Source organism: Chelon labrosus (genome assembly GCF_963514085.1).
Source record: "Chelon labrosus genome assembly, chromosome: 9".
Classification (NCBI taxonomy): domain Eukaryota; kingdom Metazoa; phylum Chordata; class Actinopteri; order Mugiliformes; family Mugilidae; genus Chelon; species Chelon labrosus.
In genome coordinates this window covers 12,213,344-12,231,838 of record NC_140359.1, presented here as the reverse complement: position 1 = coordinate 12,231,838, position 18,495 = coordinate 12,213,344, and the positions used below count along the sequence as shown (strand labels likewise).

The window sequence follows — 18,495 nt, the reverse complement described above, 5'->3', positions numbered from 1 at the left end:
TAAAACCCTCACTCTTTATTACACAATATATCTGAAATAAAAAAAATATATGACTCTGAATGTGCATTTCAGTACCTATCCACCTACTCTATGGCACACTTTTTCTTTAACACAGCACAAACACACTCTCAGTCCTTCACTGTGTCACCCACAGCCTTGTACTGACCGATGAGACCGGCATAGGAGGCCAAGCAGGCTTGATGATTGTCTTGGTTGGGACAGGTGCTCCCTGTGTGCGCAGTCTCCCAGCAGTTCACTATGTAATCAGCCAGCCTAGACCTGCACAACAAATACGATGCACAGACAGGGAAAGAGAGACAAGGGCTCAGTCATTAACTCCAAGCACATGACAGATGAACACACGCATCCACAAATTCAAAGCATATTTCTTGGCACCATTTTCACCACAGAGCAGCTGCCAGTTGTGACCAGCATCAAACTGGGAGAGTATAGGCAACATCTGCTTCCGGGCCACAACAACAGGTGTCCTGAAAAGCAACCAGCTCTTACTTATGCCTCGCTTCCAACAAGGTATTTACCGCCTTCATAGCATGCAGCATGAATGAAGCCATGGTGGTGCATTCACATATAGGGAAGAGACAAGATATCACACGCCTATCTTGGTCGCGGCGTTCATGGTTATCCCGGACATCTCAACTGCTCACTTTCAACACAAACCGAGGGAAACGATAAATATAGTATGTTCTGTTTCGGTGTGTTTGTGATAAGAGCTTAAAGTCTGCGGAGGCCCCCGGGGTGGCATTGCTAATCCACTTAAGTGGGTTTATTGGGAATAGCGTGTGCAAAGTTGCTCTGTCTGTACTATTCACATCACAGCTGCCCACTAAGTGAATCACAATCCGCTGCACATTCCTCTCCCTTTCCTTCTCTCTGTGTATCTGTAATGACTCAGTCACTCCGAGCTGGTCCGGCCACTTTTTTTAGTCTTAAGTTCAAAGGTACCATAATGCACCTCGGGCTGTCTTGTCATTAGTGAACACACACATATATAAACAAAGGAACAGATTTCTCAAAGGCAGCTGACCAAACACACCTGACATGTAAAAGTTAAAAGTGGTAGTAACTGTTATTTCTGCTGCTCTTAAAAAATCCTCTTCTCCTCTCCGTCTCATCATTTGTTATGGTATTTTCTAAAGGGCAGTGTGAGGGTGATTTTTTAATAGCGATACATCATTGTCAGATTAATTGTGACACATTTTAATTACCGTAGAGAAATGAATTGCCAGCCAGATGCCAGTGGCCTTTATTGCAAACCAGTGACGTTGGTGGTACTGCTTGTGTGTCACAATTATTTTGGTACAATGAGACATAACAAGACATTCACTCCTGTTTCCAGTCTTATGCTAAGCTAAGCTAAGCTAATGATCTCTTGCCTGTAGCTTCATGCAGACATGAGAGTTGCAGATCTTCTCATCTAACTATCAGTAAGAAAGAGAAGGGACTCCCCAGGATGTCAAACTATTTCCTATTTTCTTACCTTTTTTCTAATGGTTAAAAAATGTTTCCCGTCACAGTTATTTTTTCTTTCATTGTGCAGAAAAGGTAGACTTTATTCCCCCGAAGATTTTTTTCAATCTTACTCTATCAAATCTTAACACCCTGTCCACCCTGTCAGCATCGATGTAAGACATGGCTTGGTGCAACCAGATTTTTCATTTCTCTGACAAAACAGATTTGTTTCTGTTCTGTCAATGTGCAACCAATACAGCTGTCCAAACCGGGCACACTACAATTCTTGCGTCTTGCTGTGCATCCACATCAGACAAGACGGAAATATTTGGACCACCAGAACACTGTCCTCTTCGCGACTTTATTCTTTAAAATATAAAATAAGACTTTCCGTGACATTGAAGAAAAGTGGATGAAGACATTTCCTAATGAGCGTATCCTTCAGGTAATTAAGTGCCTCACAATGAAAGTGTGAAGATGATAGCACCTTTAAAACATTATAATTTTGCCTTTGCACATATTATGTTAACGTTTTGCTGATTAGAGAAAGTGTGAATGAGTCATTATAGAGTATTGCCAGTTATGCTGTAGATGGTGAGAAACTTTGACACTGAAGAGATTCAAGTAAACGAAATGCTGATGGTGCATATAAGACAAAAAAGGTGGAATGCTAATGTCACATATATTTACATACTTGCTTGTCTCTATATATGCATTGCATCACTTATTCATCATTTTGTACCTTTTTTCATAAAGTAATTGGATGAGTTGAGATGCATTGTAATGATACCAATCCTCTATCTGCATGTTTATCTGCAATCTAAGAGTCTTTGGCAGACAGGGACGCTGTGATTCAGGTAGCTTATGGAGGAGATTGCATACACTCACAGTACAGTCTATCAGAGAGAACATCCTCTCATTGTTGCAGTGAGTTACAAACTAATGTGCTGTTGGGATGCATCCTAAGTTAGCGAATAAGCAGATGAGCATATTTGGCTGAGGGGGAATACAGGGTTATGCGATAACAATCTCAATGTCTGTCTGTGTTGTTCTTTCTGCATCTTTCACTGTTCTAGAAATGCAGCTAGTGTGGTGTGATGGGCTTGGACCTCAAGCAGCAAACCCCACTTAGACACACTTCATTACTCTATCTCCATGCGTCCTCCTTACAAATCACCCAGAGAGCCCCTTGTCGTGTTGCTAGCATCACATGCAAAACCTCGCTTCAGAAAACCGGGCGCATACTTGCTCTATCACTGCTGCACATACACACACACTCAAATAGCGATACACAATTCAACCCTAACCCTGAGCACGAAATACAAAAGAGGCGCACATACACACCAACAAATGCAAAACTATCCCTCTCAACATCTGTCCTTCTCACTCAAAGCCCTCTCTTATCCACTTGTGTTCAGAGTGAAAAAAGCCACTTGTTTCCACAATTATGTTACAGATAATAAAAAAGATGCAACAGACACGGCGGAGGGGGGGCTCTATTGTGCCTACACAAAGCAACCTTCAGGACCAACGTATTCCATTTTTCTGTTTCTTATTGGCTTCTACTTTTTGCACTAATACAGAATGTGAACGTCAGATTTCTGTAGGAATGGCAAAGACCACCGAAGATTGAGGAAACCGAACAAGCGTGGTGTTTCTTTTTAGAAGCGGAGCTCTTTCAGACAATGATGGCTTAAAAACAGTAATTTAAAGTTTAGAGAGGTGTCCTGAGTGTTCAGACAATGGTGTTCCAACACCAGGATGCAGCGCATTTCATGGCTTCCACAGGCTTTCCATTATACCTCGCCGAAGCGTCTCTCGCTGCTGAAATTACAGGCTGTCTAGCTCAACAGAGTTTTATGGTCATTTCAGCCACTCAGCCCCCAGGGAAGTGGCAGGGGAGCCCCCACAGAGGTAGACTTCTTTCAGCCAACCTGACACTTTAAACACAGTGATTCGGCTGAGCACTGAGTGGCTGTCCATCCAGCTTGGCAGTAATAGAAAACTAATGGCTTTTTATATGGATTCTTATTCCTATCGCTTGATGCCCGTGACAAACAATGTGACTTAAATCAGATGAGTGTCAGTCTTGGAAACCATTTTCGTATAAATGAGGAGAGGCAGGAGGGAAAACTGTTATCAGACTCCAACGTCTTCTAATAGCTTCATTTTAAAAATACCAGTTCATTGGGAGTCCTGTCTGGTTTAGAGACTTCCCCTCTCTGCTCTGTCTACAAATATGAGTCCTCTTACGGATGATAATTTCTGTTAAATGTGAAATTACGGCTTATCACCTCCTCCGGTCTTCAGCCTAGAGAGGCTTTAGACTCAGTATCTCTAACTCATCTACAGAAAGCAAAACAATAACCATGACACAATAGCTGCCAACATAATAGCAGTTACATGAAGCGAAATGAGAAAAACAAAAGATGCTTCTGCCGTTCTTCTCCTGTCTGTTATTTGTCTCTGACTTTATCTCTCCTCTCCTCTCCTCTCCTCTCCATCTTCTCGTCACTCATCAATGCCTGTTGTCACTTTTGTATAAAGCGATTGTCCTTGATGCTTCGAGTGCACATGTGCAAACGTTGAGAGAATTTGACTCTGGCTCAATCAATAGGACTCAGCCTTGTGTTTCCTTTTGACACCTGATGCTAAATACCAACACAACAGCAAACAATGAGACCAGGAAAGGCTGAGACTTTACTCTCTTTTGACACATCTTTTTCCTCTGTATTGTGATGCACTGCTCAGTACGTCATAAAAACCATTGAAAATGTGAACAATGCAGCAGTGACCTTGGGAATAACATAGAGTTTTGTTGTTTTTTTCTTTCTTTCTGCAAATGCACAGTCTTAAGTGCTCCTCTTCTTTTTTTCACTTAAATCCCTGCTGATGATCCTGAGACAGCATCACCGTTCACCAGCTCTCATCAGAGGTGATTGTCCATTTTACCCACAGCTTTTTTTAGGTGTGTCTGGGTAGAGGCTTCTTTATTTTTATGTTTTTTACTATTATTATTATTATTATTATTTTGGACTGCCATACTCATTGGGATTCCCAGTCAATACTCTGAAAGGGCAATGTGGACAGATGGCATTCAGTCAAAACACAAGACTCTGTAGCTTAGCTGTCACATGACACAACCTTTCGTCCCCTTACTCAGCAGAGAATTGAAACCGACAAAAACTGGCGGGTGGCACGACCTCCCTTGCATTAATAAGCAGAAAATTCCAACAGGGAAACAAGCAACAATCTTAACTTTTTATTTAATTAGAGCTTGTTGTTAATTAAACCACTTCGTCTCTTATTTTGAAATTCTTACTTATGCGTCATTGTAATGTTCCTTGTTTGGTGACAGGAAAATTGGCTTACAAGCTCACTTGCTCACCTTCTCTCGCTTTGCGCCTCTTGCTTGTGTCTACACTAAACACTGCAGGTGTCTTACAACCTCCTACTGAATGTTATGTCATTGGGATGAATGCTAAATCAAGCATGCCACACACATTAGCCGCAACAGCATGTTCGATTAAGGGTGTGCAGTTTACTCAAGGTTATCTGAACTCCCCGAATTCTCTCCTAACAAAACAAATGGCCATCCCCCAGGCAGAGGGTGCCTGTCAAACAAAGGGATGAACCGTCTCTGAAAAATCTGCAGAATTAGTAGAAGGTTATAGTTTTAACTAATAATTAAAAAGCGATTAGTCTTATATACAGTAGTTCTGTGGCAAACATTTACAGAAATGTCCATGCTGCAGTTTTCAGTGAGACTCTTTAAGTACAGCGAGAGTTTCAGAGTAAGAATGATAAAAAGCGAAGGAGGAAGCCCTAATTGACACATTCAAAACCACACATCGACCTTCCTGTAGATGAGTCTGAAGCGCTATTGATAATGTTTGTATTAATAATAGATACAGTACCATAGAAGGAAGTGATTGTAAAGGATGAGGCCTTGTCAGTAATATGCCTGCTGTTTTCCGCTATATGTTCCCCTAGAGATTACACTTAGGAAGGTAATTGGGTGCATATTAATCCATGAATTAAACGCACAGCTCTTTCTTTCCAACTCCTGCCCCACTGCTCTCACTACCCTTTTAATACATCCTCACTGGCTCTTCCTTCCTTTCTCCCCTTTTGCCGCTGTCTTGTGTAGCCAGCAAGCTAAGCAGATCTCCACCACAGCCAGTGCGTGATTAAAGCCACACACTGCAGCAAACTGTACTATGTATGAGAAAAAGGTCACGTATTGACACATGCTTTGCTTGCAAAACCAGAGCTTAACACTATCAGAAATGAAACTTCAGTTTGATAGCTTGTAATGTAACCAGAGAAAAAGAAACGCTCCATGCACTGCCTTGGTCACAGACTTCTAAAAGTAAGTAAAAGAACATTTCCTGTCGAAAGTATAAGAACATACACTGCTCCTATACACTGATCAGGCATAACATTATGACCACCTTCCTAGTATTCTGTAGGTCTCCCTTGTGCCTCGAAAACAGTTGTGACTCATCAGTGAATGGACACGGGCCTTCTGAGGTTGTCCTGTGGTGTCTGGCGACAGAATGTTAGTTGGGGTCTTTGGGTCCTATGGGTTGAGGGGACGGGCCTCTGTGGATCAGAGTGTCATTGCTATGGGGTGGGGGTGTCTGGTCTGGTCTAGGTGGGTGCTACATGTCTAAGTAACATCCACACTAATGCCAGGTCCAAAATTTTCCCAGCAAAACATTGTATTATCACAAAATGGTCAGTGTCATTTACTTCTCCTGTTGGTGGTTTTTATGTACTAGTACTGATTGGTGTATTTAAGAGCCATCTTGAGTCCGTAAGAGTTTGTGGAAAGTGAGGACTGTTTGGCCAGTATTTGCTTCTAGAAACCAGTGAACACAGTGGAGCATTTAATGGTTTAACGGTGAGATGTTCTCTTAGGAGTTGGAGAGACAAGCTTAAGTTGCTCCTGGTGTGTACAGAAGCGTGACACCGTTTTAGCTTTATAAGGTAAACATATGTGAATGCTCTGCTGAATGAAACTAACTAAAAGACAAAAACTGAAAAATTTACATCTGACAGTTATATGTTCTCTGTTGACACTCATTACTATACAGTTTTGTGTGTATTTAGGTTGAACATATAATTTTATTGCCTAGCTCCATTTATGCATTTACTGTACTTACTTATCTGTTGCCACTATTCCCGTATACAGTGAGGAAGTTCCCTTCCTGGAAAATCTGTTTCCACACAGTCAAATCTAGGTTGCTCATTAAAGTTACAGTGCTTGCAGAGAACTGACCAAATGCATGAAGGGGAGGTTAGGGTGGAATCAGCGGCCAGGGAATACTTTGAGGGTCCTCACAAGTGCAAGAGCACAAAAGTATGTTGGTATGCGAGTGAATGTGAAAGAGAGGGAGAGAAATGATGATGAAAGTGCAGCAGCATCTCCATTTCTTCTAGGTTCCATCTCAGATGTTACACAGTGTTGCCATCTGGGCCAGTCATTCCCCCTACGCTGCTCCCCCTCAGTGGAGGCTTAGGTTGTCAGATACAGCAAAGCAGACTGTTGATTTAGGCTAGTGTGTGTAAATGTGTGTGTGTTTGGTGTGTGAAAGAAAGAGTGCAATATCCTTTGAGTTTTCTGTAAGCAAACTGTACTGTACATTTCACAAACTGGGTCAGGTTACCTGTAAAGTGATCGATTGTCTCTCAGCTGCCCACTTTGAAAACCAGTGGCCAAAGAACTCAATCAAAGAGCACCCAGTGAGCCCCGAGACTGGGGGAAATAAATCAAAGATAGAAGTGTTGCATTGATCCTTCAAACAATCAATACACTACACAAACGCAACTCAGTGCTCTTTGGGATTGGCTTCATTGGGCCTGTGTGCCGTGAACACGAAAATGGATAGGGATTTTCTCTGCATGCGTACTATACATGCACACATGCACACACACAAGCACACAAGCACACACTCACACACTCACACACAAGCTCTCTCTATGCTACCCCTAAAACAGAACTTCCAAATATAGCCTATTGTCACTCTGTGGACTCAGCAGTCCCAGATGAATAGATGTTGGATCCATTCGAATTATGGTGACAACACATTGTGTAGAAGCAGAAAGGCAAGGAAGTTAGGGAGGTAGGAGAACAGTAGCAAACGCATAGATGTCTGTTTTTGTCTGTTTGTGCAGGATTATGGAAGGTAATAATGTAATAACTACAGCAAACGTATCACCAGGTGTAAGAAATGAGAGCTGCTCCACTTCATGCTTGTTCTCTGTCCATCTATGTTCCCTAGACTTTCAGAGTGTGTCAACAATTGCCTCCACAGAGACCAGGAGGAAAATGAAATTGTACAGTGCAATATGGCGTCTAGGCCCAAGCCAAAATTATATATTTGAAATCTTTTCAAATATTTTGTTTTTCTTTGATTGAGCTCTGTGTTCCACATGGAACAATCTAAACAGTCTCCAAAGGTGAAACTATAGCCAAATTGGCAGCCCAAGTGCTCTGAGTAAAACTCCCAAATAGAAAGTATTTGACGGCATTTTTATTCGTATTAAATTGCTGGTCTTTACCCGTTCAATATAAATAATAAAACAGGCGAGTATACATTTTTAAATCTGTTTTGACTTGAGTGTGTTTTGGGCCATGACCCCTTCTTGACCAGAGTGTGTTACTGGGAGCTAAGCTTGTCTTCAAGATGACCTGCAGAGCCTGCTGCAGGGATCCATAGCTGTGTGACCAAACGACTAACCTCCAACCTGCTGCAGTAGCTTTGCGGCCCAGATCGATTCTGAGACCATCCCTCCCTCTCCACCCCCCGTCACCTTCTCATTATCTCTCCCTCCCTCTCTTCCTCCTACTATTCCGCCTCCTCTCTCATATGTCCCTTGGGTTAAAATGAAATAGGCTTGGGCAAGTTGTGTATTCCCTGTTTGGAGTCGGACGGGCTTCCCCAGGGGAAACAAGGCTGTCATTGAATGATCTTCCTCCTGCTTTTATCAACACATCTCTGAGACAGGAAAGCAGAGCTCAGGAAAGTTTCTTCTGGTGTTGGACTGGACTGTGTCTAGTGTGTGACGTTACGTAACACCCTCTAATGCTGCAGAAATCTAAACTTTATCTTCATTAGCTTGACAAATATTTTTTAAATTCAAACAACTTACACAACATACCAAGAGTGCAGAAAAATCTAAGGACATAATGTGTCAGTTAGAGCAATGCTTCAGTGAATTATCAGATAAAATAAAATAGATCAGTGTTTCCAGGGTCTTCTGGTACAGTCCTGTGATGGTGGCTGACATCATGTAACAGACAGAGGACACCAACACAGATAGAGGACACTTTAAGTATTTCTCATCAGATGGTAGACCCCCTCATGGCAGGATAAAATCCCCAATCAGAGAACAAGGGCAGCCCACCACCGACCTGATCTCACTTTAATTGAAACATGGAGACATTCTCTGGCACGGCGGCCGGGGAATGCACAAACAGTGAATTATTAGAATTACATTCAATCTGAAAGTGGCTGTTCGAGGCCGCATGTGCGGCTCCTGACTGGCTGTTCGTCCAGTGGTGCAGAGTCAAACGCGCGCCTCCGTGAATGTACTCATCGAGTTGTTGACCTCAGTGGGTCATTACGCAGCCACAGATAATGAGCTTTAACGTTCTATTTCATCTTTTCTCAATAAGGAGGTGCACGGCAGACACCCGAGGGCCTAGAGGTCAAAGAAAGCAACTCAGCCTGAAAACAGATTACACAATGCAGGCAAGAAGGTAATTATCCAGACAATCATAAACTGGAGGAGAGGTGACGGAGTTTCACTTCTTTAGCAGCGTGGTTGTAGGATTTAGTATTGGTGGAGAGGAGCCTTGGTCATTAACACTACACTGCGTGCGCAATTTTTAGGCAAGATGCACTTTTGAGGATTAGTTTTATTATTTAACAACAACAACAGTGCTCTTGGTCAATCCAAAATGTTAATAAACCTCAAATCTGAATACTTAAGGAAGTGAAAGTGAGGTTTTGACTTTTGTACGAGAATATCTGTGTGTGCACAATTATTAGGCAGCTATTAGTGTGCAGAATTACTTTGCAAATAAACATTATTTCAAAAAATAAATAAGTGACCAATATAACCACTATATCTTTTCAATCACACTCAAAAGTCTTCTGTCCATGGAGTCTGTCAGTTTCTTGATCACTTGACCATCAACGAGCAGTGTACTGCTTTCCTGCACGGTACATCTCCGTTCAATAGGGTTTAGGTCAGGTGAAGAAGGGGGCATGACATTATTTTTTCATCTTTATGGCCTTTACTGGCTAGCCACACAGTGGAGTACTTTGATGCATGCGATGGAGCATTGCCCTGCATAAAAATCATGGTCTTCTTGAAAGATGCAGACTTTTTCCTGTACCACTGTGTGAAGAAAGTGTCTTCTAGAAACTGGCAGTAGGTTTGGGAGTTGAGTTAGCGTCCATCTTCAACCCGAAAAGGTCCAACAAGCTCATCTTTAATAATTCCAGATCATACCAGTACCCCACCTCCACCTTGCTGCCGTATGAGAGTCACTCTCATCTCATCTGTCCATAAAACCTTTGAAAAATCTATCTTCAGATATTTCTTGGCCCAGTCGTGGCGTTTCGACTTGTGTGTCTTGTTCAGTGGTGGTTGGGTTTCAGCCTTTCTTACCTTGGCCACGCCTCTGAGCACTGAACACCTTGTACTTCTGGCTACTCCAGGTAGGTTGCAGTTCTGGCATATGACAGCACTGGAGGATAATGGGTTCCTGGTAGCTTCACATTTGATTCTTCTCAAATTGTTGATTGATGGCTCTGTGGTCACGTCCTAATATCTTGGTAATTTCAAGAGTGCTGGATCCCTCTGAAAGATGTTTTATAGTTTTTGACTTTTCAGAGTCTGTTAGATCTCTTTTCTGGACCATTTTGCCAGAGGAAAAGAAGCTGCCAAATAATTGTGCACACCTGATATAGGTAGCTCACCTCTACGTAAACAAGATGTAAAGTAAGTGAACATCCAGACAAATGCTGGTCTTAAAAATATTTGAACATCATGAGGTGGACTAATTTTAATTTTTGAGGTAGTATATATTACTTTTAAGAGAGAGGACATGGTATTTTTTATGGCCCATATAACAAACGTGTCACGTATTTATTGTTTCTTTTTCCTGTGGGGGAAATTAATTAACAAAATGTTTGAAGATGCTTCAAGTAAATTATTCTAACATAACCTGTAACATTAAATCAAGCACTGCAGATAATTAAAAGTACTTCTCTGAAGACATGGCTGATTTTGAGGCAGTTACTGCAACTAACGAACCAGGAAGGAAATATCACCTTCTGTGTCTTCTGAGATTAGACAACTACTAGGTGTATTACAAACACTGTCAAGACCCGTCACTGAATTGTGTCAGCTGTCTAATCATCTGTCACTCTGGGGAATGAAAAAGTAGCCGAAAGTTCTCTGTTGTGTTAATTCTCTCATCATGAGTGTTATTTTTAGCAGTACGCTTTCAAGGGTCTAACACTTGGTTGAACTCCATTAGGTTCACAAATGAGCTTTTAAATGCTTGGAATTATTCAAAGGTCCCACATTTTTATGCTATCAGACTAATGAATGCAGAGCATATCTCCTTCAACTGACTGGGTGGGCAGACTGTCGATGGCCAGACATGGTTCTGGGGTTAGAAAGATCTTGACAGCTGATTTGGCTACGACCGCTGTGTTTCACCTGCTCTCAGCAGTACTAACACAAGGAAACATGTCACGGCTGGGTGGGTGTGAATTGAATCTGGCCAGTTGAATCCAATAGAGGCCCTGTGCAGCCAAAGTGATCCACTAATGTTTTGTTCAGCTTAATTGAGCGTTGTCCCTTCAACTTAGCCTCACATCTTCATCCTGCGTCTAATAGCCACAGCTTCTCTGAAAGTCTAATTACTTCACTGGCAAAGTTACAACAGAGAAATAAAAAGTTTAGGATGGCACGGGTGGAAGGGAACTGCCATTTCTAAGGAACACTCTCTTATGCATAGATTGAAATTTCTTTGTTCTCATATTCCCCGAAGATGATAATGAATCAGATGTGTTTGGTGATAGCTTGCTTGTCTTGCAGCACTATCTTTCCATCTATTGATTAAACCATCAAATCAAAAACCTATTTGCACACACACACACACACACACACACACACACACACACACACACACACACACACACACGCACACATGCAGAATTATACAAACAAATGCATATGAGTGTACATAAACTCAATGCCACCACCCGCACTAACCCCACTATACAGCACGCCCCACTTCTACCCACTGGCCTTCACCTGCAGAGTGTGTCCTGGTTACAGATCCTCCGTAGCTCCAGACAGTTGGGTTTCTCCTTATCGTTATAGGAGCAATCAGGCACAATCGTTTGCCTGCGTCGCTCAGCACAGCCCTCAGTCTGGCAGGGGCAGAACAGCAGCCGATGGCTGAACTCAGCGGGCACGCGGTCCAGGAACTGCCTCAGGGCCTTGTGGCAGCGCTTCTTGCTGCAGGTCTCGCCCTTGTTGGGGTCCTCTCTGCTGCAGGTAGCGATGTAGCTGAAGCGTTGCCTCTTGCAGCTGCTGTTGAGGTTGCAAGCTTTGACAGCATCGAGGCAGGGGTTGCAGTTTCTCTCAGTGTCAGGACAGTGGAAACCTTTTGGAGCCACTGTGAGCATACCTGACAGTAAATACAAGAAAAGCAGAGAGAGAGAGAGAGAGAGAGGCAACTTAGTGATTCACAAGAAGAAGTGTACACTCTGGTCAAAACTGTTTGAGCCTCCTGACTTCTGTCTTTGTGTAGCTTTAGGAAACATCAGATAGCATCTTTGGTAAAGTTTAAGAAAAGATTTGTTTTTATTTTTTTTAATCACAATTATCAAATTTCATAACACCAATTAGATTTGATATAATAATAGTATAGTCCAGTGGTGTCAAACTCAATCAGAGAGAGGGCCAAAATTAAGAACTGACTCCAAATCATGGGCCAGCCAGAATGGATATTTATTTAAAATGAGACACAATTGTCTTTTCATTATTAGAATTCATTCATACAGTTTTACCGACTGTTTTACCAGCTGGGACCAATACGACGATATTTGTCATAAGACATTGTGAGATTAATAATCCACAGCAGTTTCCTGACATTTTCTGTATGTTATATGAATTTGTTATTATTGACACTTTGAATTGACGCCAGAATAAAATGAGACTAGCGGGGCTAAGTTAGCATGCTAATGCCGAGTTAACCATGCTGCTGTTATTTGGCCAACGGACACATTCAGCGTGTCTGTATGTTAACTGACTGTTGTTTAGCTGTGGTCGTGTTGTCATTTATATTTTATTATAGTTTTATAGTTTTCTATTTGCTGTGTGTGCTCTCGTGGAACAGTAGGCTAACCCATTTAGCCCGTTGTCTACTAACTGGTACAGCGTTATTAAGTCTTTGTGTAAGAATCTCCGTTTATACAGTTACTGCTCTAATGCTTGTGGTTTGAGCTTTTATGGGTCAACCGTATGGACTGATGTAGCTTCAGAGCGTCGCGCTAGCGTACTCTACCTATAGGCCGCCGAAGCAACCATGACACTGATGAGTTTGTCAATAAAGTTGAGAGGGGGAGCTGATTGACGTACCTGCCTGATGCAAAAAGTTCAACTATTGCAATGCAGTCTGGGATTTGTAGCATCAACGGTGCGCACACAAAATACCTGGGGCATTTTTGCGGGCAAATTTTGATAGATATAAAATATTATCTTGCTGGCTGAACACAGTTGAGTTTGACATATCTGGTGTAGTCATTTTAAGTTGCTGCCGTTGTGCGTGATATTTGGTGAAAAACACAAATTATCTGTGACCATCTTACTGATAAGTTAACTTATATTACAAAGAAGTGGTGTATAAACATTATATCTGGGAGATGCACAGCTCATATACAGTCACGTCGGATGGATAAAAATCTTTCCAGAGAACCTCAGACTCAACATCATTAATCTGACACAGTTCAGAGTGGGCTGCAAAGTGCTCTGAACAATAATCCTTGAATCTCTGACTTGAACACTGACAGAGGCTCTTCAATATCATCCATGCTTCTCTGTTTCTCCAACCATCAGTAAGGCACTGGAGGGATGCCTGCAGCCAGCTCCATCCACTCTAACTGAATTATTGATTCAGTCGGTTTCAACCTTGAGTGAAATATGAATGAATTAAGCTATGATTCCAAATTGGATGTTAATACATTATTCATTTCCAGGTAATATTATGATGTGATTATTGTATGAAAACATTACACACATTATCAAGTAGTTACCTAAATTTAATACGATTGCTTATTTTGTTTTTTGTTTTTTGACTTACAGTGAGTAAGCCGCCATGCAAGTAAACTAGCCCCCATAAATTCAATAGAAATAAAGCAAATATGAGACCTTGGGTAAATATTGACAGGACCACTTATTGATAAGAATAGTGGGAAACAACACTAAATACTTTAACATCTGGTAAAAACATGCTAAGGTCAAAGACAAATACTCCATGTTGTTCATCCACTTATTTGGGGGTTCAAGTACCACATTAAGTTCCTGTGTTTCGTTTTAGCGTAATCACAAATAGAAACATTGTCAGTAGCCCCCAGGGTGCACATCATAGTTGTGGTAGACAGATTATGTTAATAGATATGTTTGGTTGTTCTGAGATACTGCGTATGCCACAGTCACAGAAAAAAAAGAAAAAAATTGCTTTCCTAAAATATGCCAGTAATAAAGAAGGTGCATGTTCGCTTGTGGCACCCCTCTCTTGTACTCACTCTATATTAGAGAAGTTAACCTCCCTCCCCTGTAGATAATGATATTTCAGGGGTTGTGGCGGCATGGTGACACTTCGAGAGATTCATCTCTTATTCAACAGAACCAATCTCAGTCTGTGTCTATCAGACAGCCTGGAGCAGGAAGAAGACTATTTATTTTAGAGGGGTGTGCTAGAGACGCTATATTGTTTCCAAGTGGTGCATTGCACGTTATCAATCCTAGAAATGGGCATACCTGGAACACAGCACATTGCAACAGTGAGAGTAAAATAAGCAAACCCCCCCAAATTAATGATTTCGTGGTTTCAGATCACACCAGATAAAACAGAACTCCCAACCGCTGAGGAATAACAGAGGTAGAATATCAGGAGTTTATCACAGAAAGAAGAAAGCGCACTAAATCTAGCTTTCCGTTAACCAGAGCTTTCATTTAAAAGTATCAAGGTTAATGCAGCAGGCACTCTGATAAATGGTCAGGGTCTTGGGAGAAATGCGCAGTTTAACAGATGTAGGTGTTCAGACCACTGCTGTCTTTTCCATTATTTGTCACAGGCCACCAGGGAGGACATTGTCTTCTTTACTAATACTAACCAAGCATGTCTTATTAAAATAAGACATCACTGAATCATTAAAAGTAACTTGTTTATCCTTGCACTCTGTGAGGGTAGACGATAAAAACTCCACAGCAGTTGTGTTGCAGCTTAACACCCTCAGTCTTGTCTAAATGGCAAAAAAAAAAAAAGGCAGACAGAATTTTACTTGGATAATTTTCTTGTGCAACCTTAACAAACATCAAATCTTATTGGCAGAATATTAGACAATTAGCCAGCCTTGCGTAACAGGAGCAATTTAGGTCAACAGTGATTACAATGAGATCTGAGACTAGAGCTCACTTTGGTCAAGAAGAGGCCAAAGCAAGGCCAAAGTTTTACCAAAGTGGGCCAAGCTTGCCTGAAGCAGGCCCGAAGGGGGGGCGGTATAGTCCAGCTGGAGGAGAGGTTAGCAGGGCGGCAGCCCAGTGGTTCAGGCTGCATTACATTGATGGATTGCAGCTCCTAAATCTCCACTGGCCATCTGCAGGCGCTAATGTGGGCCACTGGGGGGGTCCAGGATGAAAATAAAATAGGAGAAGGATGAGCTACTGAGATTTATCTGACCAAGAAGGGCTGAAGCAGCTTCTGAGGCTGCAACGATGGACGGGTTTTTACTACCTTTGATTGGGGAGCTGAGATTGAATTTGGTGCTCAACCCACAAAGATGTCCTGGGGCAAACATAAGAAGCAAAGCCCACTTGATGGTTCTGACGTGCTTACACACAAACAGGATGATAGCACGAGCAGGGGGGGAAGAGGAAGGAAACAAAGGAGCGGAGATGGAAATGTTCAGTATTGTGTTACAGAGATGTAATTGATTTTCCAAGTGCATTACTATAAAGGTTTTCAGCGAACATATTTTGCCGTAATGTGACGAGAAAGAGGTTGATAAGCTAATGATACAAGACGTGCAAAAATGGAAAATGCTTTAAGAGGGGAGAGGAAACTTGCGCAGTTGATTACAGGATCCGATCATGACAGATATATGAAATGAGAGGACACAAACTAACAGATTGGACAGCCACTTACAGAGACATGCTGGAGAGCTTTCAATTAATCCAGCCTAATTCGGGAAAGATGCGCAACTCTTGCTCAGAATAATTAACCCAGCTCATCAGTGGTGCAATCAACAGCACTCAGCATCACAATAGCTTGCACATACCTATTAACTTACCTCGCTGGCTTTTGTGCTATACATTAATGACTGAATGAATAGATACACACACTGTCTGTTACAGCCAGTGTCATTAAGTTCAGGTGAAGTCATAAATTATTTTTCCCATAACATTATTGTAATTTTTGGCAGAGGTGTTTTACATGCGCATGAAGCACGATGCCACAAATTAATTGCGGGTAGTACAAAACCTGAATTCACACAGAGATTGTTCTGTGTTATTTACTCACAAACACCTCGTCTGCCTCGGAAATGATTGCTTCATAACATTTAGTTGATATCAACAGCAGCTAAAGAAAGCACTGTCATTGCTTTTGGAGATCTTACTGTTTGAGTGTAAATAGGATTTTAATAGGACTCCTCTATGAGCATTGTAAATTAGACCCCACCGGTGGCAATGTAGTTGAAATAACCATCTATTTGTTCTGCACTTAAAGCACACAGGGAGAAAAAAATAGAGGGAAAGGAGTAAAGAAAAGGAAGTGAGAAAGAATTGGGGCGATAAGAGACACCTATTGGGAAACAGAAGGAGAGAAACAGAATTACCTAAGACCCGCGTGCCAGTGAGCAAAAAGAGAGGAGCATAATAAAGAGAACGAGAGGTGGACAAAGTGAGCATGAATGGGAGGAAGGATAAAATGTTCACGCACTTTGTATCAGGATTTTGATACCTTTTTTTCCCAAAGTGTAAGGGATCTTCTTTGCCCAGTAATTGCTCTCCGTCAGCCTAATTTGAATTCTGCATTTCATATATCATCCCATACTCAAGGGACGCAGTGCTGCAGAAGGGAGTTCAGCCCAGGTTAGGAAGAGGCTCTTGGCTCTGGGTATGTTCTCAGTAATTAGGAAAGGTGCCAAAGTTTGGATTTAATACGGCCCTGGGTGAGTGTGCGAGAGCTTGTTAGGGAAGTCTTTAGTCTGAACCCCGAAGAGCATGTCAAGCATTTCCGTGTCAAAGGGCTCATCAGTCATTAGCTCTGTACTCTGTGTCGCAGTGGGGTTTCCAGAGGGGAGGAAGAGGGTGCACTGAATCTACAACATCATCTCCCTGAGCTTTACCGAGCGCGTTGTGTAGATGTCGTCAAAAGGAAGATCAGCGGAGTTCACAAAAAATTCTGTTCTGGGGGAGGATGTTTTTTTTTCTCCGAGCATGAAATTATTGCTGGAAAATGAACCAGCATGTGACAGAGAGAACGTGAGGAGACACGGAAACAATGAGAGAAGACTAAATATTTGTGTGTGAAAATAAATCTGTGTGCACAGAGGTGTGGAAATAGGTCTCCAAAGGAATTTTAAATAACTGAGAACACACTTGTAAATGAAATTCAAAGCCCCAGAATCCAGAAGCTAGCCCTTTAGCTCCTTCACTGGCAGAATGTATTTAAATTATCTAAGGAGATGTTCATTTAAGGTCAGCACACCCAGTATTTTATCAATGATCTGTTTCCTTGTTCATTACCCGCGTGCAAGCAGGGAATAACTGCGCTAACAAGTTAAAACAACAAACATGTTCTTTTTTTACTGCTGTTTAATTCAAACTTGTCGGAAAAATGCTGACTCTCACAAAGGGCATCTGATAAGTGAGCTAGGAACAACTCTCATTACTGACCCACAGAGAGACGAGCTAAGGCTGGACTAAGGGTAAACTGATTAGAAAATTCACACAGAATAATGAAGCATATAAACAAAGTGGAGTAAATGTACACAAGCACAATCGTGGGCAAAACCAATCAGGCACAAACAAGCAAATGCAAAGATGTGCTTAGACCTCCAATAACCTAAAACGAGTTTAAATAAAGGTAAAAGAAAGAAAAGAAAGAAAGAAAAACCCTACATGCAAAAAAAAAAAAACTTCAGTGTTTGCCAAAGCAATAGTAATCTTTACAAGAGTAACGTGAATGTGTCAAAAGATCCAACAGCCTGTTCAGCAGTGCTGTTGCTCTGTTTCCTTTTTCCTCAGCTGTAGAAACAGCTTTCTGGATTTAATTGGATGGTGGGATGGTGAACTGAGAGGTGAGAGGCTTAGTGTGGGGAGTTAGGAGGTCTAACTGAGGGATGTTAAACTTAATTCCTGGAGGGACCCCTGAAGGCGGGATTCTCTTCGGCCCTTTGCTCCTAATAAGTTAATTAGCTCAGCGCTGGGTCAAGAGAAGACAATACATTTCACATGGAGCATATTAACAACTAAGAGTCAATGATATCTATGCATCCTGTAAGTTACGGGCTGCATACATTTGGGCTTTAATAAGAGTGTATCCTCCCACACATTCTTCACACATGGTGTGTTATTGATCTGAGGACGGGACCATTGAGTTGAAACTGTGAAAAAAGTGGTTATATATTGTGACTCCAGTTCTGTGAATGTGGCCAGAGCCATGGAAAGAAGACAAACAAACAGCGGAAGTTGTTGTGTTAG

General features: G+C 41.8%; 1 protein-coding gene across 1 annotated transcript in view; it reads right to left on the bottom strand.

The window, feature by feature from the left end:
* The window catches only part of LOC311493088 (GDNF family receptor alpha-2-like), a 51,565-nt gene that overhangs the window by 15,351 nt on the left and 17,719 nt on the right, over nucleotides 1–18,495 (bottom strand). The window contains exons 4-5 of the mRNA XM_084551627.1: nucleotides 11,815–12,193; nucleotides 167–279 (exon numbers count right to left, since the gene is read on the bottom strand). Coding sequence (XP_084407753.1) covers nucleotides 167–279; nucleotides 11,815–12,193 — 492 coding nt within the window. The remainder of the gene's footprint in view (nucleotides 1–166; nucleotides 280–11,814; nucleotides 12,194–18,495) is intronic.